General features: G+C 40.7%; 1 protein-coding gene across 2 annotated transcripts; it reads left to right on the top strand.

The window, feature by feature from the left end:
- The first annotated feature begins 4,436 nt into the window (after positions 1–4,436).
- Positions 4,437–26,432, top strand: mybpc2b (myosin binding protein Cb). 2 transcript variants are annotated; one of them, XM_069691550.1, is made up of 29 exons: positions 4,437–4,569; positions 8,968–8,985; positions 10,976–10,996; positions 17,055–17,123; positions 17,244–17,392; positions 17,634–17,751; positions 17,863–17,911; positions 18,186–18,245; positions 18,374–18,543; positions 18,765–18,897; positions 19,685–19,809; positions 19,975–20,080; positions 20,874–21,043; positions 21,428–21,593; positions 21,729–21,835; positions 21,944–21,973; positions 22,117–22,259; positions 22,637–22,796; positions 22,958–23,062; positions 23,185–23,373; positions 23,496–23,630; positions 23,782–23,949; positions 24,128–24,216; positions 24,371–24,566; positions 24,683–24,822; positions 24,931–25,090; positions 25,258–25,394; positions 25,697–25,883; positions 26,303–26,432. In XM_069691550.1, the coding sequence occupies exons 1-29, from the start codon at positions 4,548–4,550 to the stop codon at positions 26,326–26,328; spliced, it is 3,348 nt and encodes a 1,115-aa protein (XP_069547651.1). In that variant the 5' UTR covers positions 4,437–4,547; the 3' UTR covers positions 26,329–26,432. The 2 variants fall into 2 exon arrangements, with proteins under 2 accessions (XP_069547651.1, XP_069547652.1); XM_069691551.1 differs by lacking the exon at positions 10,976–10,996 and having other exon boundaries at positions 4,438–4,569.
- The last annotated feature ends 11 nt before the right edge of the window (positions 26,433–26,443 follow it).

Raw genomic sequence — 26,443 nt, 5'->3', positions numbered from 1 at the left:
TATGCGCTTTTATTCATTATATATGTACAGTAAGAACAATTTATTGGTTACTTTTTGCAATTCTTCTTGTCAAAATCTTATTGTGCAAGTCTGAAAAAAAAGAAGAAGAAGAAAAAAAAAAAGTAAAACTGGTATTAATCAAAACTTGAAAAACTGGAACAACTTTTACCAACTTTTGCCCAGATTTGCCATTTTAAAGCATTACACATTTTTAACACAAATTCCACGTGACTGATTGGCTGATTAGTCTCCTGCTGAAAAAAATATTTCAAGAAAATCCAATTAGAAATATTTGTAATTGTAGATGTGATAAAAATCTCAAAAAAGTAATGATGGAGTGTCACTATATGACTACCTGTTGTTTAAACATCAATATAGTTGTTTCATTTTAACCCAAATACTTTATAGGGAATATTGAGCAGTAAAATCACCAAACTAGAAATACATAACACAAACAATAAAACTACACTTAAAGCCGAGAATCGTAACACTTAATATAAAAGCACTGTAGTACACAAATCAACCCAAAATACCCATATCGCCCACCAGACAGCGGAATAATTGGTCAGTCTTTGTGTAAATTGCCGAACTGTTGCTGTGTAGAAAAAAAACCCCACTGCTGAAGAATTCCATGTTCAAATTAAACCATCTAATTTCCGAGAGAATAAATAAGATTCTGGGGCCTTTGCCATGAAATTTATTCAGTGTGGAGGAGCAGCCAGAAAGGATCAGTCCCTCTTTAAATCAAAAAGATGATCGTCTTTGAGCATGTGACTCTCGCAGATCTGTTATTTCTTTTTTTTCTTTTTTTTTGTAGCTCGGAGCAGTAACCACACCGGGGTTCTTCATAAAGCTCCACTCAACAACTGCAATACTCCCAGCTAAGGCAATACAATCTGGTAAAACAGTGTCATAATGTTATAACAGATGTTAAAAGAATTTGTTTTCTGTTGGAGAAAATGAAATTCAAACTACAAATTATATCTGTGACCGTCTCTGAAGTTTCCTATCTGTAAACGCCCCCAGATATTTATAGTTGCCCTCCGATTCAATTTTCATATCAAACTGTTGAGTGGTATTTGGAGCAGCGTCTAAACTTGGAAAATGTATTGCACTACGACACAAAGTCACCAACACAGTCAAGTCTCCCCCTTGGAAGATACGAAACGCCAGAATCCCCTGCAAGCTTGTTAAAATGTCTGTCTCAATATTTGCTGCGGTAGTCATGAATATGACTGGTAGGACTTCAGGAGTTGTGGAATCTATACAACCCGGGGGGGGGGGATTAAAAGAGGAAAGCTGAGGAACAAAATCTGTAACTTAAGATGTCTACAAGACAGTTTACATTGTTTAGATCAACCTGGTGAAGTATGGAAAGAAAAATGGTGAGAAGCTTTATAAGTGAGCATCTCCAGGCTCCTGATGCGGTATGCACCACTACACCGAGACCACCTCCTCTTCTTCCTCTTCCTCCTCCTCCTCCTCCTCCTCCTGGGTTTTGTCGGTTTCACAGCTGTTGAATGCGAGAGGCCTGAAATGTTAATTTCAGCATTTCTTTTGAAAATGCTACATCAGCGAGAATTCGTTCCAGGCAAAGCAAATTTTCAGTTAAATTCAATTTAAATTTGTACTTGCAGACACTCCATTAAAGTGTGTCTTCACAGATTCTGGACTAATCACTGACTAATCACATTAGATACACAAGCGGCTGACTGGGGAAGAATTATTTTCATGTTGCCAGTGAATTTTCATCTCATCACTATTCAAATTTTCTTTTTTTTGGAGGCGCTAGCAAGCATCCTCAGAGAAACTTAATATACATGCTGCCCTTCTCCATCTCTCTCTCTTCCTCTCTCATGCTGCTCATGCACACACACACACACACACACACACACACACACACACACACACACACACACACACACACACACACACACACACACACACACACACACACACACACACACACACACACACACACACACACACTCACTCTCTCTAACTGCTTTGTGATTTATTTTCTTTTTTTTTCCTATATCAAGGTTATTTGAAGTGACTCACTCTACTTGTCATGTATGTGCCTTATTGTTCACCACTTCACTGCTCTGTCACTATCACCGTGCAAATTAAAGCACTCAACTATGCTAGCTTTTGAATGACGTGTACTTTCTTTTTTTTTTTTTTTTTTTAAAGACTTGGAGACACTAAACAGGTTACAAAGCAATAGTTTGACATTTTGGGAAATATGTAATTTTTTTTTCCCCTTCTTTTCTGAAAGTGAGATGAAAAGACTAATACTCCTCTTTTGTCTGCACAGTAAATATGGAGCTATGGTGCCAGCAGGTTGTTAGTTTAGCATAAAGACTGGACCGATAGGGAAGCAGCTAGCCTGTCTCGATCCAAACCTCTCCCGCTCTCAGCTCTGCTCTCTCTCTCTACTGCTGCACTTCCTGCTAAAAAATATTGCGACCGCTTCAGCTATAGATACACCTGTCTGGGGGTCCCTGTCGGCTGGCATTCCTGCCCCTTTCACAGATTCACACGTTGACCCCGGTAGCGGGAGACTTGTCTCCCCGGTGGTTCCAAGCTGATGCATGCACATTTCTGACAAATAAAGAGGGAGATGACGTCAAGTAATGAAGATGCGTCTTGGGCCTTGATCTCCACCCTGAGACGCCTGGGAACGGGAGACGGGATACTGCCGCATGGGGTCACATGATTAAAGTACACTGTTATTAACTGTGGCCGGCCGGCCATCTGCAGTGAGTCCGCTGCAAGTCGGCCTTTCAGCCGACTGCTGACGTAACATCTGTGCCACAAATTACGCCGCAGAATCATTCGGGTTCCCACATTTATGAAAATACTCTACCCAAGTGCAGTTTTGAGCCGTTTACGTGACGTATTTAAAAAGTAAAGTTACTTAAATGATGTACGTTTTACACCATTACATATATTTGAATACATTCATGAATATATAGAACGTATAAACACATACAAAGCACGTATCGGCCTATTACGATGTAAAACGCTCCTCCACATTATACAACCAAACACCACTGTATTCTGAAATATTATTCAAATGAGTTCCAGTCCCATTAACTGTAAAATGTGAGCGAACTTAAATGATCCAATAACAAAAATAATACATTTTTCCACACAGTGAAAACATTTCTATTGTTTCTTTAGTTACATTTTGCTCACAGCACTGCTGTACTTTTACTGAAGTATTTTACACCGCTGTATTCGTTTTCTTGTAAAATAACACTTTCTCGACGACGGGTGAAAGTAATGGTCGATACCACTCTCATATCTGTACTATAAATATAAGGCTGATTATAACAGATGAGGCTATAAAGCTAAATGAAATGTAAGGCTGGCTCAGCAAACAGTTAGCCTCGCTTAAATATTGGAAACAGCTAAACCGTTTCCTCCAAAGGTAACAAACCACTTGCTTGCCGTCCAGCAAAGATTCCAGGGAGTTACAGTTTCCACTGAAGACATAGTTATACCCTTATAACCTTACTCCCCCTCCCCCTCCCGTCCCCACCCCTTCTCTCGTTCCCATAAAGTGAGTACAAAATATAAGATGTTAATTGGTGTTAGACAGGCTGGTTATCTCCCCCTGTCTTTTCTGGCATTTTGCTAGATTAAGTTTACTGGTTGGTGGCTCCAGCTTCACATTTGAAAATATTTTAAAGCTGCATCTCTGTTCTCCCCGAACTGTCTACCAGAAAGCAACAAAAAAAAAGAAAAGAAGCAGCATATTCTCCAAAATGTCAATTCTAGACGTTCTTCATACTCCTCCATCTAAAATATTTGAACTCTTTGAATAAATGTTACACACGGAGAAGGCATGAATGTCTTTATAGTGCCGACTGCTGAAATCACACGAGTGTAAAGGTGCCAAAATTCAAAGTCTGAAAAAAAAACATACAGTATGTGTCTGATCAGTTCAACAGAGTCGATCGTCAACGGCGGACGGCATGATGAACTTTTTAATTCTTAAGTGTCCGCCATTTTGTTGGATCCACTTCTGTGCCACACATCTGCCAAAGTATTAAGTGTGTTAAGAGAAACCACACGACGTATTCTGAAACATTTGTTGATCCCGCTCTTAATGCGGGTGTACGGGGTGATAACTGAAAGATTAGTCTCACTCCACAAGGCCCAAGATGAAAACGGATCAGTTGCTGGTCATCTCGGTGTATTCTGCGTTTCTCCAGCAAACATCGAAGCCCAACAGGTTTCGTCAGCTCATTAATCTCATCGGGCTGTAAATGCGCAAAACCCTTTTCGCCACCACCGTATCCTCTTGTCTCTCCACCTTAACACGCTCTCACTGAGTGCTCCTCTTCTTGAACTCCTCAAGGGTGCCATCAGTCTCTCCAGAATCCTCGCTCACCAGAGGGGTGTGGGTGACTTGAGTGCCAGGAAAGCTTTGAATAACAGAGAGAGAGAGAGAGAGAGAGAGAGAGGCGAAATAAAAGGAATTGCCCCCACAAGCCCCTCAGTCTTCCAGCAGCAAAGAGGAGACACAGGAAAAAGCCATGCCCGAGCCAGTCCCTGAAGGTATGCAGATACTTTTTGTAACAGCCTAATTCACTGTAATTAGTCTGGAGACTGGGTTTCAGTGCCACTGTTGATGCTTGAATTTAGATAACCTGGTTTGAACTGAGGTGTATTGGTTTGAAATAGATGGAGAACAGTAATTACCGGAGGATGTTGCAGAAATACATGATTCGTATTAAATGTTTCCAGGTTTATGTTTGCAACATTGTTTGTATTTTGATGTATGCTCATATAGTGCATTACACAAAGATTCAGGATGATCATTTCATGTTTGGATTGTTTTATTAAATGCATACATTTTCAAATGAAATGGAAAAAGGAGAGACGAATGGTATTAGCTGCTTGATGTATGATGTCTGCTGTTATGGCATAAGACACAAGCAGATGGCTAAAAGTAAAGGGAGTAAATGGTTTTAGTTGTTTATGATCAAACATTCGGGGAAAGCAGTGATGAGCTTCACAGGGTTAAAACTATAACTAAACTGCTTTACACAGGACAAGATGATCTCATTCATCACTGTAACTCGTGCACGTGTATCTTGATGACAGTTTCACCCACTTTCATCCCATTTCTGAAGTCATTTTTACACTGACTGACAAAACGTAAAATAGAACAAAATCTTACAATTTAGAAAAATAAACAATATCCCTTAACAAATGCAATTTTAAGCCAAAAATGTTGAAGTCAAAGTAACATTTCAAACCAAAATACTTACAAATGTGATAAAAATTTAAAAAAAAGTCCAACATTAGTTTATAAATCTGATGATACACTGCTAATGCTTTTAATATTACAGTTGCTAGGGAGATAAGGCATGAAGAAATGCATTATATCTCAATATAAAGTCCATAAATAATCACAGCCAACTGTTAAAAAGGATATCATCAGGGTCAGTATGTTAATGACATCAGTGCTGTCTTGTAGACGAAATTGGAACACTTCCAGAAACAGCTGTGTGTCTCCGGCTATATGTGTCTCTCTAGGGAAGGCCAGTTTATGTTACTGCACGTAACTCATTTCAAAGTTTGAACTCCCCATTAATGAAAAAGACATTGCAGTCACTTTAAATCCAAAATTCACAGTCAGAGTCTGTTTTATTGCATTATCGTAACCAATTCTTTCACATTTCATGATTTCGCTGTCCTGCACTGAAAACCACTTTCTCATAAACAGTTGCCTGGTGACGTTCACCTGGTGGTAAAGCAAGAGGAGAAATGTCGCAGCAGACCAGTGTGTCAGTTCAGTTTTACAGTCCAAGATTGCACAGAAGAGTGTTGCGCCTCTCAAGCCCCTTACATCTGATTTCTACACTGACCGTGCTGTGATAACAGGCTTTGCTGGGGTTGTTAGCACGTTGTTCCTAATTCTGCTTTGCAGTATTTGATTCTCTTTCTCTACGTCTGCCCTTGCCCTAATCTTTTTAAAGATCTAAGCTAAGCCCTCTTTATTTTTATCCCAGAAACATAACCAGGCACTACTTTTATTCACCATATACAGTAACAGTGTTTATCTGAGTAATATGGATACTTTCCAGTCACTCTGTATCTGCCCCACCCTCCGCCCTGTCGTTCTGAGCCAAACTCAGCTGCTAAGCTTTAACTGTGAAGGTCAGATGACCTACCGCTGTTTAGTTTTTAGCTGCACTTCAGAAACCCTTGATGTGATATTTGAATAGAAAAGACGATTTTTTTTTTTATTATTATTATTATTTTTTTTAACAGCTCGACGTGTCTGACGACCATTTGAAAGGATGGTGGCAACATTTTCACTACAATGTAACGCCGCATATTTTCACACATTATTAATTATTTTCTGTATTTGCACACAAGATTTGTCGAGATGTTTTCTGCTTCACTCGATAGCAGCCATATCCGGCCCTCAGCTAACAGCTAAAAATACTCTGCACTAAGCCCCGACCTTTTCCACCCTTTTTTTTTTATTTTATTTTTCTATTTTTTTTTCTTCTTGGAAGTTCCAAGTTTCACACACCCCAGCGTATCGGGTTTTGCTCTGACACTTTTGCAGCCCCAGCTGGGATAAATCATGATGTAATCTGTCACTCGCTGAGAAAGTTCCTTTTTGGTCAGCAGTGGCGCTGCTCCAGTGTAGTCAATCAAGCACATGACAGTTTTGTAGTCAGTGGTTGGAAGTGATGCTATGATTCATGGCCGTTATTCCTTTCAACGTTTCATCTTGATGTAACACTATGAGAGCAAGTTGGGCCAAAACTGCTCCGGTCCTTCACCACTGTTTATCTTCTTCGGGATAAAAAAAAAAAAAAACTCTAACATGAAATGATAAAATGATGAATCTTGGTGAATGAATCATGTTGTCTTAAAATCAATCACTGTGATCCCAGAATCTCTACAAAAAAAAGCCCCATTACCAAAAACCAAGCTGGATATAAACCTGTTGTCACTTCACTCCCGGGCTGAGTGGCAGGTCTCTAACTTACTATTTAAAGACGGCGGTAGAATGATAGGTCGTTAAGAAACACGCATATGATTCGTTTTCTCATTCCAACTCAAACGTTTCAGCTGTCTGTATATCTCAGTTTGATGAGGACAAAAGTACAGATTAGCCTTTGAAATCGTTACAAACATTTTATTGTTTCTTGTAAAAATGAACAATCTTCTTTTTAGACTAAATATCTAAATTTAAAAAAGCGAGCTTTACATCATGTAAACAGAAGAAATAGGAAGTTTCAATTCTTTGGCACGTTGGCCAGATGCAGAATTAAAGCTCAAATCATAATATTTAAAAATGAATCACATTCACTGGCATTTATATATACAAAATATGTTGGCTCATAACATATCCAAACTGGCATGCATTCAAAGCTGGTTTATTCAGATATCTATAAAAGCAGACTAATGTTTGTGGAAGGACATCCAGAGATTCTCAGAGGTTTGCTCAGGTCAGGCCACCCAATACACGTTTGTGTGGTCATTAAACACACACTAAATCAGACTATCAGTGATAAATGTGAAGACCTAAACTGAAAGCAAACAAAAACACTTGAGGTAGAAAAAGGACACATGAAAATGTATTTTTGAATTATGATGGAGGACAAAGAGGGATATTATATAGTGCTACAGAGAGCGTACACGCCCTGTTAGACAAATTGAAATATGAGAGAGTCTCTCTGGACAAAAGAAAATACCCCAAAAATATAAGTTTACACCCAACAAGCATATCATACTAAAAAAAATCATACTAATTATACAACTAGCTCAACTCTGCATGTCAAACCACAGACGGTGTCGAAGGGGGACATTTAAACTGTGAGGAGCAGCTGTTCAGAAGTTCATTACTCTTGCTTTATCATAAACTTGTTGAAGATGATGGAGATTCTCACCCCCAAGTGGATTGACTTAGCAGATGCTGGTGCAAATTTACACTTCATGCAGGTGTTAACCCTCCTAACAGGGTGTACGAAGTATTCCTACCAAAGACTTTCTGTGCCGAGTTGCATTCTGGTTTGTAAGTGTTGGATCATTTCCCCGTTTTGTACTGGGAAAAATAACAAGCCATCATTCCTTTTAAAGACCGTTTAGCTGTTGGCAACAAATCACATGAAATAACGCAGGTGTAGAACTAAATTCAGTGCTATCAGGACTGCACCCGTTATCATGAGGACCCAGCTGAGCAGGGTTTTCTCGAAACTATCTCTTAAGTATCGGGAAATCAAATGCATCTGAACTTTGGAGCAGCTTTTTAAACAGAGGTAAAATAAATCAGGATTTTCTTCTTTTTTTTTTTTTGTCACGGCAGCAACGTTGTTCAACACCTATTTTAGCCAGTAATATGTGACAAACCTTAATTAAACAGTGAAGTGCACAAGGTCAAATTGGCCAGACTATTCAAGGAAACGAGTGCGCAGCTCACGAGAACGTGGCATGACTTCAAGAAGGTCATAAGATACCGTGCCTGGCCTTTTCCAGCCGCGGGGTGGCGGGGGTGGGGGGTGGGGGGATCACTTGGAGAGTTGGGGATATTATATGCCTCTATTTCAGTTGAGGCTTTCCTTTTACCAGATTTAGGTTGAAGCAACAATCACACGCCCAGATCATTATAAAAAAAAACTTAAATGAAACCGTTCCAGGTCGAGATATCAGTTTCTAATATTTGTTTCAATATATATATATATATATATATATATATAGCCATCAGTTTTAGACAAACACCTATTTAAATGTCACAATTAAAAGGAGTGATATAGTTAAAGATCCAACGTCTGTTTATCTTTTAAAGGTAAAGCACACCCCAAACTACAGAGGAAGAAAACTATCTACAGATGAATAATGCATGCATGTTGCTAACATTTCTGACTGCATATGAACAGAGTATGCGACGCATCTTTGTAATCATTTTCTTCTTCTCTTTCTGTTTCTCAGCAAAGCCGGCGGGGGATGGTAAGTCAGCTGCCCCACAGCATTTGCCTGCTGACCTTTTGTGCGCCTTGCATTATCAGAGAGACGTGATTGTAGCTCTCACATTTTCACTTTTCACTCATGTCAACCGCTTGTGTCAAGCAAACGCTGATACTGTGTAAATCAGCTCGCACCGCATTATTTATTCATAAACATTTATTTATTTATTTTTGTCAGGAGAGCGTCTTTTATTTTATTCATGTATGCCAGCGTGCTACTGTACTGCATGTGTTCTGTATTTTTTTTTTTTAACCTCCGGGCGTTTCACTGGGAATCTGTTATACCATACATTACAAGATTACGGGAACTGTTTACTCAACTGACTTTAAATTATGTAGCCGCACAGACAGTGCACTGAGAAAATTGCTTTGGTGTCCACGGGCTACAGTTGAGTGTGGCCATGTGATAGCGGTCTGGATTTTATGTGACACACTGATGAAATCCATTTGCTCAGCTGTTGGAGTGTCTCTAATAGCCTACCTGTTCTCCAATGGCGCTACCATGGTATTACTTCTCATTTGCTGCCATGACTAACAAAAGATTCACTCATTTTAGCCCCGGTGGAGGAGGCTGAAAATGATTGCCTTCTTGTTTAAATTTTTGTGACTTTGAGTGCATTTACACATTGTTAATATGTGACATGGAGTGAGTGGAACCGAGTGTTTGGAAAAAAATGCGTTTGAACTCATCAGTCAGGGTAATTATCTGAATAAAATCCAGAACAAGTAGTTTAACTATAGATAATAAGTCGAGCAATTACTGTGTCAAGAAGATAGGCCTTAAAGTCAATCACATCACGAGACAACATGAAGCTGCTGAATGGGGTAATGCAATTATTATGCCACTCTTGTTCAGCGTGTTTGCATTTCTTGGCTAGCCTGCAGCATGCATCGCTTGTGCTAGCTAAGACTACTTCAAGAGTGTGCGGGAAACCACTTCATCATCACAATCACCGATCGAATGTCAAAAATCAGTTGTCTGTACATGTTCACTGCAACATGGGAGTCCATTTTTCTTCCTGTTTTGTCGTGTGCTGATGACCATGTTCTTGTTTCCTTGTTGTCGCTGTTAAAAAAAAAAAAAAGAAAAAAAAAAAGGTGGATTTTGAGTTTTTCAGCATGTTTACTTTTGTATCGTTAAGAAATGATTCTTATGTATGAAGTGAACAAGACGTCTGTGTGGATTTGAATGCATTACATTGCATTATTACATTACATTTCATTTAGCTGACGCTTTTATCCAAAGCGACTTACAATAAGTGCATTTCAACCATGAGGGTACAAAACCCAGAACAAGAATCAAGAAAATACAATTTCTTCAAGAAAGCCAAACTACAAAGTGCTAAAAGTAAGTGCCATTTTAAGGGCTACTAAAGTGCTACCTATTCAAGGTAAAGTCGGAAGAGGTGTGTTTTTAGTTTGCGGCGGACGATGTACAGACTTTCTGCTGTCCTGATGTCGTTGGGGAACTCATTCCACCATTTAGGAGCCAGGACAGCAAACGGTCGTGATTTTGTAGAGTGTGAGTGTTTAGCTCGCAGTGAGGGAGCACCGTGAGGGAATGCACTCCGACTGACTGCAACTGGATGCATTTTCCACATCTTTGAACTCTCTCTCTCACAGTGACCTTTGGGTTGTATTTCACTGCAGGCATGTGAAGTGTGAGGAAAAAAAATCTGCAAGTGTCTGCGTTTTTTTTAAAGTTTTTCCTTTTTTGTTTTTTTTCAATATTCGTTTCATTAACGTTTTCCAGGTCTCAACATCTTTCCGTTTTCAATCTCTGAACCATGATTTTTATTTGTGTAGCTAAGCCACAGCCAGAAGAAGATGGTAGGCACATCTTAGTGACAAGGAATAATACACACATTCCACAGACATTGTTCTTCAACTTCGATTCTTCACTTATTACTCCATATAGTGAATAATTACAGTCTGCATTGAAACCTAAGCTAACTTCAGTTCATTTTCCTTAGATGCACCCCCTGCAAATGGAGGTAAGACAGAATCCTGGGAATGTATTGACATCGGATGTTTTGGTTTAATATATGCACATGTATAATCCATTCTATGTATTCACATAGAAGTGCATACATGAGCCACACTGTGTGGGAATTACAGTAACTGCATGACTCTTGTGTGTTTAACTTTTGGTTACACCTTCATGAAGTATTTATTATGTTTTTTCATTAATATGCAAAATTCAACACATGTTCATTCTAAAACAACAGAATAGGTTATTTGCTAAAATTACATACAACAGGTTGCCAAAACCCTCCGAGATTGTTCCTGTTGTGCACGTACAGATTGCAGCACACTAATACCCACAGAGCAGGAATAAGCAGTATCTTCTGTGAGCAGGTATTCACTTACGTTGCCTGATTGACACCAGCACCGGAGTTACATGCTTTCTCGAGACTAAATGTGCATTTGTGACGTCATCATGGACATGAGCAGAGGACGCGCATCAAATTCTTTGTCAATCTCGGGGAAACCGGCAACGGAGACCCTTGAAATGCTTCAGAAAACCTACGGCGATGAAGTAATCAGCCAGAAAAAGGCTTCTTTTTTTTTTTCCGCGACGTTTGTATATAAAGCAAAACATCACTTTCCAAGACTGAAGAGGGCGCCACGTCGACATTCACGGGGTTGTCAACCGTAAATTTGGCCCCCTGGGGTCAGACCGTCAACACTGAGTTCAGCTGTGATTTTCTGAGGTAAAACATCCGGCATCAACAACCTGACCTCTGATGCGATGGCACATGACAACGTGCCCACTCAGGGTATTTGTGTTCTCCAAAAATTTGACCCAACATTTGATGCTCTCTGCTCAGGTTTTAGGGTCCATGGTGAGTCTTCGGGCTTTGTACCGCTGTATAGTACCAGCAACGGCCTTACTGAACCTTTAGTCGTCCTGGTCACCGAAACAGTTTGAGTGTGTTTAGGCACCAAACGTGCTTGGTAAATTACAATTATTTATATGACATTGAATGCTTTATGTTGTTTTTCCTCACTGGACTGATATACACGTATGCTGTATAGTATATGTTATGCGTGACTTTACACTCCATTTGGTTTTACAGAGCAGCATTTGCAACATAGAGTTTTGTAATCTACAGTTGAATTTCAAAGTACAGTATACAAATGTACTGTATTTTTATTTGTTTCCTCTGTTTCTACTGTGAATTTTTATTTTTAATTTTTTATATTTTTTTTATATTTTGTATTTCTATGTTTTACTTATCTACATATAAATTTGTTTATGCATGCGATAACTCTGAACATGCCTAAAGGAAAACTTTGTGCCTGCAAGCTGGATAGGATTTTGGTGATTTTTAAGGAACGGTGACGGCGCATGGTGCCTCCATTATAGCTGTTCATTTTTGGTTTCTGTTGCAACTGTACGTCTTTTCGTGCAACAACAAGCATTTGCTTCATGGCTGCTTTTTTCAGTTTCGTTTGCTTCCTTGTCTGCAGCAGATTCAGACGATGATGGGGATGGTAAGAAAAGAGCAACATTTATATTAACATGTCTTTTGACGATTTACTTTTGTCCCTCCAAGCATTCAGTTTGAGTGTTAACAACATTATCTGTAGTATCATTTTGATATTATGTGCTCGTCAAGATGTGTGACATAATATATGTGTTAAGTGGATGTGGGTCTATTTCATTACTTGAAATCTTTTTGAATACTTCAGTTTGGACTGATTGTAGGCTTTATAGGCAATTAAATACGTTTAGCAAACAGCAAAGTTGTGTGATTATCTTGCACAATATCTTAACTTGATATTTTACGGAAACAAGGTTCTTATTTTGTAACCTCATTGCAATCTGTCGAGACAAAGTAGCACTCATTGACCAAAATGTAAAAAAAACAACAACTGTGTCTCCGTTTTGGTGTGACACAGAGCTGATAGCGAGATGTATGGTCCTGCATACTATCTTACAGATCCATTTAAAACCCCTCAAGCTAAAAAAAAAAAACACCCCGGCAGAGCGTGCAGCTTCCCTCAGAACAAACCACACGACACCCCATCACATCCTCAGCTGTCATCGAGAAAACAAAGAGGTGGTATATTGGGTCTTGCCGTCTTCGTCTCATTCACCTGTTGTGTCTCCTCCCGCTCGTATGTGCCGTTGCTACCAGACACGTCACTCGCAAATTACGCTGTTTATGTTCAGCAATACAGAATTAGTCCCTCAATGTGAAAAGTCCTTTTCCTCCCATCTGTGACCTCTGATACCAGCTCTCTCTCTTGCTGCTGTCCCTTAGGCAATTTGAACAATGAGAGTAGAAACACAGCTGCGGTTCAAGTGCAACACTCATCGTGTAACAATGGCAGCTGTTGCCGTTAACGTACCAAGTGTCATCTGATGTGATGACACTTTTTATGTTTGCTTCTCAACTGAGCAATACGCTGTATTTGGAAACTGAAAGGAGAGGTCAAATAGCGTCAAGTCGTCCAAGAAATCGTCAAACTCGATGGCTCCAGCAGCACAGGTTCTGTACATAGGGTCATGTATCGGCAGCTCGCAGGCGTCGACATGGTCTACTAACACATGTCACAGCCATGTAGTGTGATTCTTAAGTCAGGTGTCTCAAAATGTCAGGGATGCACTGCAGCTCAGGTTTTACAAGCGAAACTCGAGAGCTGCTGTTCATGTTACAGCGCCTGCCACGGTCTTTCAGGGCCGAAGCTTCCAGAGCAATGAGTTTAGTGTCTGCTCTATTTTGACTGACTCGGAGGAGATTGGGTGGAGAAGGGTTATGGAAGTGTCAAGGCTTCGGGGAAACGGAAGGCTGCTAATTCCTTGTGGTGCCTTTCAAATGTGTGTGAAATGTCCTGCGCTTGCTGCGCCTAAGGGGAAAACACAGACATTAGCAAGCTTTTCATGTCCCTGCTTGGACACCTAGGTGAGCTGAGAGAGGTGGTAGTGCCAACTGAGAAATCCATAATCTTTTTTTTTTTTTTTTTTTTTGTGCTGCACAGTACATGTTGAGAAGAAGTCTGTAGTTTAGATAGACTGGAGACTGGAGCTTTGCCAAAAATACCAGGGAGATGACCAAAGTGTTTCCTTTTTGGGCTGTTTGGTGAGGCACCGATGATGTATGCAGAGGAGAGGAGAGGTGAGAAGCCACAGATTTCTTCAAAGGTGGCATTTCAGTTGCGTGTCCTCACAACAACGCTGTTATGTGGGGGAGGTTGGCTGCTAAGCTGAAACTCGTCTGTAATATGGCCTGCCAAGTGAAAAGGGGAGGTTCAAGCAGCCAGGGTGAAGCCTTTAAATGTTAAGTTTGGTTACTGACCTGGATGTCACCTCCTATAAATTCCTTGTGGAATGGGTCCAGTGATGTCGGTCCTCCACAGTTTTTCCCCATTTGTGAATCTTTTCTTAGAATTTATGAGCGTGCATGCCACCATCTCGCCTCCATAAATGCCCATCACTGACTGTGGGACTGGGCAAGGTCCTCCAGCTGTGGCAACGTTTGTCCAGAGGGAGGAAAGGTGTACCCTGCTGCACAGGATCCAGGCAGAGCTCAGCATATGAACTATGGCATACAGAAGAGAAGAAAAAGATGAGCGTAGTGGCAGAGCGTAGCCACAGAAAAAACTGGAGCATGATATAAAGAAGTACAAAGGTTGAGCAAGTGCAAAGCCTGATCTGAGGGAAATTTGCATGCTTCATGGTTATTACTATCAGCGCATGATTCCCCCAAGCGCCATTTCTCATCAGCATCCAACAAGCTACGTTTAGCTGGGTGGTAGCAAGCTACGCTCAGTCCGAGGTCGCAGCTGAGGGAGGCTTAGAGGGAAATCTAAGGAGAGGAAGTCGGTGCAAAACCCGGCCTGTTGTAAAGCCGTATCTAAATCTACTTATACGGACAGACTCGCACATAACTGACCTGTCATTTGCTGTATTCATTATTCATATTTTCTATCTTTTTTCACATAGCGCTCTTCTCTAGGTTTGATGTGTGAAAAGTGACCTTATGTACAAAAAAAGGGTAAAACATGACATCAAAAAACATGTTTGACCTGATGATGATGCAAACATTTTCTGCTGGAGTTTGTGAATTTAAGGATATTATTTTAATTACAAAGAATCATATTCACCCTGGAGGACAATTTTGCCATCAGTTTTTATTTTTTTATTTTTCATTTCTACCATTTGTTTGATCCCTTGTCCTGACTCCAGAGTTGGTATTGCACCACGCTGAGTTTGCCTTCAGTGTCTATTAAGGGTGGAGACTGTGTGGGTAGTGCTTATCATACCAAGGCTGTTTAAAGCCATACCCATGGGGGTATAGTGTGTTTGTGTGTGTGTGTGGGGGGGGGAATTATCATCACTTGGCCAACTGCAGTCTGTTTTGGGGGCACTTGTACCAGTACTCCTAATAAATGTCAGCAGGAAGTTACTGCCAATTTCTTTAACAAAAAAAAAGAAAAAATAATTTGAATCTGAAAATCCTACCATGGAAACCTTTTGACTGTAAAGCTTGCCTTGAGTTGAATTATTCCAATGGTATCTTAAGCGCAACAAACTTATATATTCATAACACGTCAACGCTGTGAACAAAAAATATGAAACACTTAAAAGTGGGGACACTTTAAAGTCATATTTCAGTGGTTGGTTTGAGCAGACTGGTGTGCACATGCTCTGTAAGGGGTAAACTAATCGCCCCTTTTGTGACGAGTTGCCTTACAAGATCAGTCCAAATGAATAATCAAGGTAATTTCAAAGACTTTATCCCAAGTTTTATGATGAAATGTACAGTAATCAACATATTTGATTACTTTCTGTTGGCAGTCATGATCTTACCGTCATGAATAAAATTGATTGTTTTTAACTGTGTGGTGTGATAACGTAATAATTTTACAGAATAACCACTCTGTAAATGGTGTTCACTTGCCTTGTTTAACTCATGAGTTATTACTGACTTATGGTACAGTATAACTTGAATTTGTTATACTTCCATATGTTGACTGAGGATATTTATATTTTTATTGTTGATCCACAAAATGTGGTAAAATGTAGAACTTTCCATTCTATGTGTTAGTCAAGTATCCTGTTCAACGAATAAACATTTCTGAGGGGCTGTGTGCGCCTCTCTTTTGTTATTGATTGATAAAATATGATTATTTATTGGGACCAGGTCTTCTCACCATTGGAAATTTAAGCAGGGAGTCACACTGTAGCAAGACTTAACATTAGACGCTAATGCCGATTCCCAGTGCATTGTTTATGGAGTTGTCTGTTGGATTGGACTGGGGTAGAAAGTGCTGATGAATGGAGGTCAGCAGGTGCACTTGCTAGATGTTTTATACTTAGCACAGTCAGTGTCAAAGCATTCTGGAGCTTCTAATTGGTAAAGATACTTCCTTGCAGCGATTATATGTCACTGGAACTTTAGCTTGCCTGAACACGTGAGACACTTTATCTTCCAAGACTGGGAGGGACAATCCCTGTTGCTGCCTTAATGGCAATAAATCAGGTAAGCTGTCGGTCATTGCAGGCGATTGAAAAGTGACCTGTATCAATTCTTCTGAAAGCCTTATTGAATCATTTACTTTTTTTTTAACTTTGGACAAATTACAAAACAATTAGCATATTATGGTATTTATTACTTACTGCATTAGAATGATGTTTTAGAAAAGGCTATTTACTAAATCTTAGAAAGGCCTTAGCCTCGTTAATGGTGAATGTGGTTTGAAATCAGTTGTAAAACTTTGGGACAACTATTTTTGTTGTATATATTGTACAGCAATCAATTTGTTAACTTGATTGCTGTTGGTTCATTTATTAGCATCTGTAATATTTCATATTTACTGTATGTACACAGTCTGTGTGAAATGTGAATAAATTTTTTTTGATGTTGCATAAGAATATCCAAGCATTTCACTGCTTTCTTTGCATTTTTGTTCGTTGCACACTGTGGACATTGTCATTGTAACTGCTTGTGTAGGTTTTTGTTTGTTATGTTTTCCAACACGTGTTCTATGAATCAGTTAGAATTGAATAAGTCACTGAAATTGATTTTTTCTTCTTCTCAGAGTCCGGATCAACTGAGCTCACTGGGCTCTTTCTCGAGAAGCCACCGGATTATGTTGTTGCCGTAGCAGGTTAGACGCTCAAACGGATGGATGATTCATTGTCAAGACAGACAGGAAATTGTAGCCATCCATAATGTATAACCCGAGAACACAATGTTATATGAAGTAATTGTCATTTGCAAATGGCAGGATCGGATGTCACTTTCACTGCCAGGGTGGACTCGACCACCCTGACCAGAAAACCCGTCATGAAATGGCTGAAGGGCAAATGGCTGGACCTAGGCAGCAAGGCCGGGAAACATTTTCAGTTCAAAGAAGCCTACGACAGAAATACTAAGGTGTGTGTGTGTGTGTGTGTGTGTGTGTGTGTGTGTGTGTGTGTGTGTGTGTGTGTGTGTGTGTGTGTGTGTGTGTGTGTGTGTGTGTGTGTGTGTGTGTGTGTGTGTGTGTGTGTGTGTGTGTGTGTGTGTGTGTGTGTGTGTGTGTGTGCGCCAGTGTGAGAGAGGCTACCATTACCAGTATTGTGTGATCTGATCCTCTTCTTTCAGAAGTCATTAAATCATATTCTCTCCTTTTTAGATTTATACTTATGAAATGAAGATTGTTAAAGTGGTCGTTGGAGATGCTGGGGGCTACAGGTGTGAGGTGACGGCAAAAGACAAGTGTGATAGCTCCATCTTTGAGATCTGTGTCGAGGGTGAGTGAAAACGGACACCGGCCCGCTGGAGCTGCCACAGATTCTATACGTGCTGATGTTTTGATCTGATCCAGCAATAATGTGCGTTCTCTGCAACTTCTCACGTTACAGCTGCACAGCAGGAGCAGCAGGCGGATATTTTGTCAGCCTTCAAGAGAGCGTAAGTGCCCTGGGGTTTGGGTGGTTGAGGGAAAACACATACGTCGACTATTTATAATGTTTTCCAGTGTGTGTGTGTGTGTGTGTGTGTGTGTGTGTGTGTGTGTGTGTGTGTGTGTGTGTGTGTGTGTGTGTGTGTGTGTGTGTGTGTGTGTGAATGTCTTTCAGCACGTTGGTATGACAGTAGTAAATTTTATCTCGTGCCATGTCAGGGGTATGCCTGATCTTAGTTACATAGTATATTTAGTTTGCTATATGTTTGTTTCCTTACGCAGGGATGCTGGGGAGGATGACGGAGATCTGGATTTCAGTGCTCTGCTGAAAGCCACTAAAAAGTGAGACATTTAAACACTATTTGGTTTGCAAAATTATCATGCGCACAGTATGATTGATTCCTTTTAAACATCCCTTATTGCTTCTCCAGTCCTAATTGCCAGCGTATCCCTTTTCTTTGACTGTCCAGAAAGAAGAAAGCTCAAGAAGAGAAGCCAGAGATAGATGTGTGGGAATTGCTTAAGAGTGCCCATCCAAGCGAGTATGAGAAAATTGCCTTTGAATATGGCATCACTGACCTGAGAGGCATGCTGAAACGTCTGAAAAAGATGAAAACGGTCGAGCCCAAGCACAGCGAGGGTAAGTTGGGCCCAGCGAGAGGGAGGAGGGGGGGGGGGGGGAGCAGTCGGGGGAGTATTTGAAGTATGACAGAAATGAATTAGGAGGTGAGATTTTACCTTAAGGGGATGGAGAAGGAAGGACAGCAGGGGAGAGAAGTAGGAAGGGCACTATAAAAGTGGATTGACACGATTTTGTGACATGATGAGTTGAGTTTTTCCTCTTTCTGTCTGCTTTCCCAGCTTTCCTGAAAAAACTCGAGTCTTGCTACTCAGTGGAAAAGGGCAAGAAAATAGTCCTGACGTGTGAGGTGGTCGATCCCAATGTCCCGGTCAAATGGTTGAAGAATGGCCAGGAGATCAAACCCTCAGCCAAGTACATGCCTTAAAGCATAAACAAACACACCAGTTGTCGTTCGTCCACATAGACTGTGATAAATTCCATGCAAAATATTGCTTAATTTGTTTGAGGCTGTATCATATAAATGATGAAGAGGGACTTGATTGGCAGTGCTTTACAAATATCAAGCTAAAATTGTCTCCTCCAAAAAGTCCTACTCCGTAATGATGTTGCCAACATGTTTTATTTTTAGCCAGTCATAAGGACCCCCCCCCCAGTGGGTTAACCATGTCTCAATGTTAAGACATCTTGTGCCCCGAGTACAGAAATGCAGATGCAACTCCAGGACAAAGACCTCTACATTTAAAGGTCTTAATGTAAAAATAAATCTGTGGCCCAGCAGAAAATTGAAAATTGAAATACCCTTACAGAAAAAAATTGTTTGCCACATGGCACACATGTGATCACACGTATGACACATATTTACCACATGGTGCAATGTATGATAACATGGGGAAAATATGTGGGGAGGTTTTCACATGGGAATCTACATGGACTTTACACATAACACCATAAAAGTGTTCCCATGTCCAAAATACATTTTTACATGTGTCATGTTGATACCTGATCAAATGGGTTTTTGCACACGTGAAATGAATATGTTTTTCTGCAAGGGTAGAGTCTGTTAGACAACGTTAAACCTAAATTAAATATGAAGGGTTTGTTAGAAATGGAGAGTATTTGACATGCATTTTTCTTTTTGATAAAAAACACTTCAACGCTCTGTTTGACTCTTTGATGTTGTGGATTGTCACTTTTCAAGGTACATCATGGAGGCAAACGGGAATCTCCGAACACTTACCATCAATAAGGCAAGCCTGGCTGACGATGCTGCATACGAGTGTGTGGTCGGCGAGGACAAGAGTTTCACAGAGGTGTTTGTCAAAGGTGCATTATCCCTCTTTTCTTTTCTTTCTTTTTTTTTTTTTTCATCCTGGCAGTAACAATCTGAGATTACAGCAAAAGAAATGTTAGCTTTGTTATCTTTATTGCATGACACATTGGGTTTCTGCTGAGCTCATGAATTTTAATGTCTCCTTCTGCTGTGTTCAGAGCCCCCCGTGACCATCACCAAGCTGATGGACGACTATCATGTGGTTGTGGGAGAAAGAGTGGAGTTTGAGATTGAGGTGTCAGAAGAAGGTGCCCATGTCATGTGGTCAGTAAATATCTCTATTTGGCAGTACATGCTCAGCCTCGCATGACTCATGGATTTAATCTCTGCCAGAATAAACAATTGAACGTGTTCTTAATCTTCAAATAAGAGTGAGTCTGTCTGTATACAGCAGCATGTTTTATGGAGTTATTGATCTCCACCTCAATCAGATATATTACATATATCTAAGTTTATTAATTTATGCGCTTGTTGTATCACATGTTTAAATTTCCAGAGCCATAACTGCTTTATAGTTATAGAGATGGACTTATATGGATATTTGAATTAAAAACAAAATAAATCTTGTATTATCTTGCAAAGATATCTGAAACCAATTAAACAGGATCTGTGGATTTACTTTTAATATTGAAAAGCTTAATGTCTGCTTTCAACTACAGAATTTAGGAAACAATTTCTTGATTTCTTTGCATTTGTTTTGCTGTGAGTTTTGTATTTATTTTTAGTATGTAGTCTTAGATCTTTTTAATTGTGAGTGTAGCACTTTTAAAGCAGGTGGCTTTTATTCAATGTACCTTAGCAAGAAATAATCAAAAGAAGAAAAACATAGTATCCTTTACATAGTACATTTCCCACAAATTAATACAAAGCATATTAATAGTTTCCAAAGCAACGCTTTAATACTCACTGAATATTATAAATATTACGGTGTGTCTGTTCAAATTCCAGCAGAACCAGCCTTACTGCTTTTTTTTTTTTTTTTTTTTTTTTTATCAATAAGTTAGCTCTGCCAACTTTCAAAAAGATATGAAAAGATATTTCCTCTTTTTTTTTCTAGGTTCTTTGAGGATATAGAGCTTCACAAAGACAAAGACTCTACAAAGTATCGCTTCAAGAAGGACGGAAAGAAGCACACGCTGATCATCCAGGAGGCGACGCTGGATGACATTGGAATGTACCACGCTTGGACAAATGGGGGGCACACCAAAGGAGAAGTGGAGGTGGAAGGTACCACAGCAAAACATCAGTCTCACTCAGTCTTTATTACAGTTTTGAGTGATGTACAGATAATACAATATTTGAGACCAAAAAATGAATAATAATGATGAATTTTAAATCTTTTTTTTTTTTTTTTTTTTACAAACGATATGCGTTTGCTATATTTAGTGCAGGTTTTCTGTCATTTAAATGTACTATATGCTGTTCAGTGTAGAAGATGCAGCTGAATGAACTGCTGGGCCGAGGGCCTAACACCTGTCTTTATAAACTAAGTAACAACTCATGGCAGTGGCTGTCAAGATGTTACCATCTGCAGTCTTATCCTCCTCCTGCCTTCACATACTCCACCGGCCGCCTGATGTGTGCTCTTGTGGTTTTCAATGTTTTATTCAGAAAAGGAGCTGGAGGTGCTGCAGGACATTGCTGATCTGACTGTCAGGGCAACGGACCAGGCCATGTTCAAGTGTGAAGTGTCTGACGACAAGGTCACGGGAAAGTGGTACAAAGACGGAGTGGAGGTCTTGCCAAGCGAGCGCATCAAAATGACTCACATTGGAAGGTACCAAGATGAGAGCAAATCCATTCAGGCTGTAGAAAAACGGAGAAGGATTTTTTTTTTTTTTTTTTAAATGTAAACAATTTCTTTATTTGGTGAAGCAGATGTTGACCCTACATTCTATCTTCTCTGTTTCAGGTTTCACCGGCTGCTTATTGATAATGTGAAGCCAGAGGATGCCGGAGACTACACGTTTGTTCCTGATGGATATGCTCTGTCACTTTCTGCCAAGCTGAACTTCTTGGGTGAGAAAGACAGAACGATTACAAAGATGCTATTGTGGATGCATTAATCACCAGCAGCCTTCATAATGTTGTCAACTCTTTTTTTTTTCTTCCTGTTTCTTTAAACAGAAATTAAGATTGACTATGTACCCAGACAAGGTAGGTAGCCTCAATTTAACTCAGGTCACACATAACCAAAATCAATATCTTTTTCATGCGTAAAAAAAATCTTATGTTTGGTTCATATCCTAAAAGACCGTCCCCATCATTGTCTACCTCTTTGTATGTTGTATATGAACCAGATCCTCCAAAGATCCACCTGGACACCTCTGGAAACATGGTCTCCCAAAACACTATCATTGTTGTGGCGGGCAACAAGCTTCGTCTGGATGTGGAGATCTCAGGAGAACCAGCACCTACTGTTGTTTGGTCTAAAGGAGATAAAGTAAAGATCTACATGCTGTCTATTCAAGAGTTTTCCAAAACGTTGGCACATCAGTAATTAGCACTCAATCGAGCATTTGTAAACAGGGTTAAAATTAGATAAGTCTGCGATTCTATTTCATATTTCATACAGATGAAGGTGTTGGGTATTACTGCAGATGTTTTTGTGAAATAGATTTGAGGGGCCTAAAGATTTCAAAAATTGAATAAAATGGTGGTCCTGAGGTTGAACCACTGCTCTAACCTACGTAACCCTCTTACCTATAAACCATTTCGTTTCGGGCTGTTTGAATTGAATTGCTCTACTCAGACAATTCACATGACGTGTGCAAAGTTACACTTCATGGTGCTTAGCCACTATAATTTCCTGTATTTTAGCCAATCACAGACACTGAGGGGCGTGTAAGGGTGGAGTCCAAGAAAGACCTCAGCTGCTTTGTCATAGAGGGGGCAGAGAGAGAGGATGAGGGGAACTACACCATCTGTGTCACCAACCCGGCTGGAGAGGACAAGGCTGTGCTGTTCGTGAAGATTGTGGGTAAGTTTAAGATTTTACAGCCAGGTATCAGCTGGCGTAACTTCACAGAAACCAACACGGTGTGCGGTGTTTACGGTCCACCAGTTTTTAACTGTTGTATCTGCTGGATTTGAACTTTTCTGATGTGATCTATGTTAACACTAAATTTCATCTTATTTTAGATGTGCCCGACCCCCCTGAGCACGTCAAGTGCACATCAGTGGGAGAGGACTGTGGCACCATCGTTTGGGAGCCTCCTAAATTTGATGGGGGTGCACCAATCAAAGGTAAATAATGCAATCTTTTTATACCTACCTTTTTATACTACAGAATATGGAACATGTATTATAAAGCAGTACCTGTAAATTTATGTACTTTGGCTTTACCCTCACTGTTTTTACTCCACCAGGTTATCTCATGGAGAGGAAGAAGAAAGGCTCTAGCAGATGGACAAAGCTCAACTTTGATGTCTATGAATCAACCACATATGAGGCGAAGAGGATGATTGAAGGAGTCCTGTACGAGATGAGGGTGTTTGCTGTCAACAGCATCGGCATGTCTCCGCCAAGTCTCAACTCCAAACCCTTCATGCCCATTGGTACGTTTCACGGTCGTCTTTTCCTTCCTGTTTCTCGGCTATTCTCTGTCCTTTCCTTTGCCACCCTTCTTGGGCCAAGTCAGTCTGTGTCTTTCTTGACTCTCTCTTTCTGTCACCTTAAGCCCCAACTAGTGAGCCAATGCGTCTGACAGTCCACGATGTGACAGACAGCACATGCAGCCTGAAGTGGCTCGCCCCGGAAAGGATTGGAGCCGGGGGCCTGGACGGCTACCTTATTGAATACTGCAAGGAAGGAGGTGACTGGACCTCACATTATTCTGACAAGATCATAATTTGGCCTCCGGTGGTCAATTGAAAAACAGATGAAAATCTATAATACGGAACAAAAATACGCGATTAAAATCTTACTCGCTGCGATTTACTGCCTGCAATTCTCTTTTATTTTAGACACTGAGTGGGTGGCGGCAAACACTGAACTTTGTGAGAGGCAGGGATTTGTGGTGCGTAACCTCCCCGTGGGAGAAAAGATCAACTTCAGGGTGATGGCAGTAAACATCGCTGGATCCAGTACTCCTGCTATACTGTCACAGCCCGTCACCATCCGGGAGATTGTCGGTGAGTCAGACAGATTTAGAAGTGACGAGAAAAAAGTACTTCTCATATTTGATAGCATTTCGAGTTGACATCGTATATTTTTCAGTACTTTTTCTGATTTGTTTATGCTAATGCTTTGTGCCCTCATTATCATCATGCCGAATCTTTTAATGATATCGGATGTCTGTTTTTGCTTTAGAACATCCAAAGATCCGCCTTCCTCGTGACCTGAGAACAAAGTTCATCAGGAAAGTAGGAGAAAAGGTCAACCTCACCATCCCCTTCCAGGTTAGACGGGCCGCATTAGCTTGTTTTCTAAACAGAAACGGCATCAGATACTATTGTCTACTGCTAGAAAACATGTTTTGGGAAAGTAAATGTCACAACTTTTAGAAAAACGACTGTTGTATTCATAACACGGGATGACGTTCTTGTGTCATAGGGTAAGCCGCGCCCTGTCGCAACCTGGTACAAGGACGGTCAACCCCTCGACCCCAAGATGGTCAACGTCCGTAACTCAAACACGGACAGCATCCTGTTCATTCGCTCAGCAGAGAGAGATCACTCTGGAAAGTATGAGCTGGTGCTACAGATTGAGAACATGGAGGACAGGGCCTCCATCGACATCAGGATTATTGGTAAAGTTGCCAACACTCAAGCTGATTTCATTTCAGAAATCACTGATGGAAAGAAAAATAGACAAGACACAGTCTTTACACCTGGAATATACTAACAGTTGTTTAACCCAAAACAGACAAGCCCGGGCCTCCTCTGAATGTGAGGGTGACAGAAGCCTGGGGCTTCAACGCAGCTCTGGAGTGGGAGCCCCCCAAGGACGACGGCAACTCTGAGATTACCGGATACACCATCCAGAAGGCAGACATGAAGACCAAGGTGAGAGAGGAAGACACGTTTCAGACCTTCATCCGCCTGACAGTAACCTAACTAAATGTCCAGTTACCACCAGCCAGTGTTTGTCTTGGTCTCTTTCTCTCTCTCCAGGAATGGTACACCGTTTATGAGCATAACAGACGGACACACTGTACAGCTTCAGATCTGATCATGGGCAACGAATACATGTTCCGCATCTACAGTGAGAACCTCTGTGGCCTGAGCGACGAGCCCAAGCTCAGCAAGAACACGGTTATCATTAACAAGACAGGTGAGATGCGTTTGAACGTGTCCCTGTGCAGTATATACAGCATATGTAGGCTTTTGTGTTCGTAGTTTAAATTGTACCCTACACTTGCATTTGATCTGTTAATATAAATACGCCACCTCTCTGCTCTGATTTACCGGATTTCCCGCCCCTACCCCTCTTATCCGTAGATCTGGAGCTCAAACCAACCCCGTTCAAGGAAAAAGACATGGCCTGCATGCCAAAGTTCACTCAACCCCTGGTGGACAGATCTGTAGTGGCCGGTTACAGCACTGCCATCAGCTGCGCTGTCAAAGGCTTCCCCAAGGTAAGCGTTCATGTTTAAAATAGTCTGTGGAGTGTGATTCACAGGAGCAGGTCGACAGTGCCACTTCTCATAAGCAAATTACAATCTGAAGTTTGCTATAAAAGGGACTTGTGCACAGATCTGCCAGCTGTAGCGTTGGTTTTTTTTTTTTTTTTTTTTTAATCAAAGGTCATGTTGAACAGCAGCCTAATTAGGAACAAGAAGAGACATTTAAAAGAAAATCCGCTTTATCTAATCTAAGAAGTTTTATCGCACCTGTTTTTGTTTTTTTTAACAATGAATTCAACGTGTCCGCATCGTAGCCTAAGATTGTCTGGATGAAGAACAGAATGATCATTGCGGAGAATCCCAAGTACTTGATGCAGAACAACCAAGGGGTGCTGACCCTCAACATTCGTAAGCCCAGCACCTTTGACGGAGGCAAATACTCGTGCATGGCTGTCAACGACCTGGGCAAGGATGAAGTGGAGTGCAAGCTAGACGTCCGAGGTAAGAGCGGAGAGAGGGAGGAGGCTGCACAGGTGGGAGGGGACAGATGAAGGAGGCAGAGCTTTGGAAATTTGAGCGGGTTGGTGGTGGATTGGATCAGCGGGAGAGACCATGCCTGTGATTGGTTGTTACCCAGTGGGAGGGTCAGGGCTAGGAATAGGGTTAGGGGCCAGTTTGATTGACGGTTAAACGATAAATCACACCATTAGGGCGCGCGTCCCTCCGGCTGATCCCATCTAGCACTACTAAATTGAGTGAACTGATGCTAAAAGCACAAATCGGACTTTTAGTGACGACAGCTGCGAACAATAATCGTATCATTATTCTTACAAAGTTATAGGACAACACGATAGCTGTCATTATATTCAGCCCTTTTTGAACAAAACCTAACACTGGTCACCTGTTATGTTGTTCCACAGTTGCCACTGACCCGGACAAGAAGTGAGGAACCAACAGCAAAGAATGTAAAATTATTATATTAACGAAACGGTGAATCTCCCACTGTCAGGAGTGCAGTCAATAAAATGTAGTGATGCCTGCTATAAACAATTTGGAGTAAA

The sequence above is a fragment of the Brachyistius frenatus genome, unplaced genomic scaffold, assembly GCF_029030835.1.
Source record: "Brachyistius frenatus isolate BFR_SWC_R1_liver_20210118 unplaced genomic scaffold, ASM2903083v1 Contig_11, whole genome shotgun sequence".
Taxonomy (NCBI): domain Eukaryota; kingdom Metazoa; phylum Chordata; class Actinopteri; family Embiotocidae; genus Brachyistius; species Brachyistius frenatus.
This window is presented reverse-complemented; position numbering and strand designations above follow the sequence as displayed.

Excerpts from the sequence above, each read along its gene's own strand:
- mybpc2b (XM_069691550.1), top strand. The coding sequence starts at position 4,548 with ATGCCCGAGCCAGTCCCTGAAG. Across the intron at positions 10,997-17,054 it reads TGCACCCCCTGCAAATGGAG|AGTCCGGATCAACTGAGCTC; the intron begins GTAAGACAGAAT and ends TCTTCTTCTCAG. Across the intron at positions 21,594-21,728 it reads AAAATGACTCACATTGGAAG|GTTTCACCGGCTGCTTATTG; the intron begins GTACCAAGATGA and ends TCTCTGTTTCAG.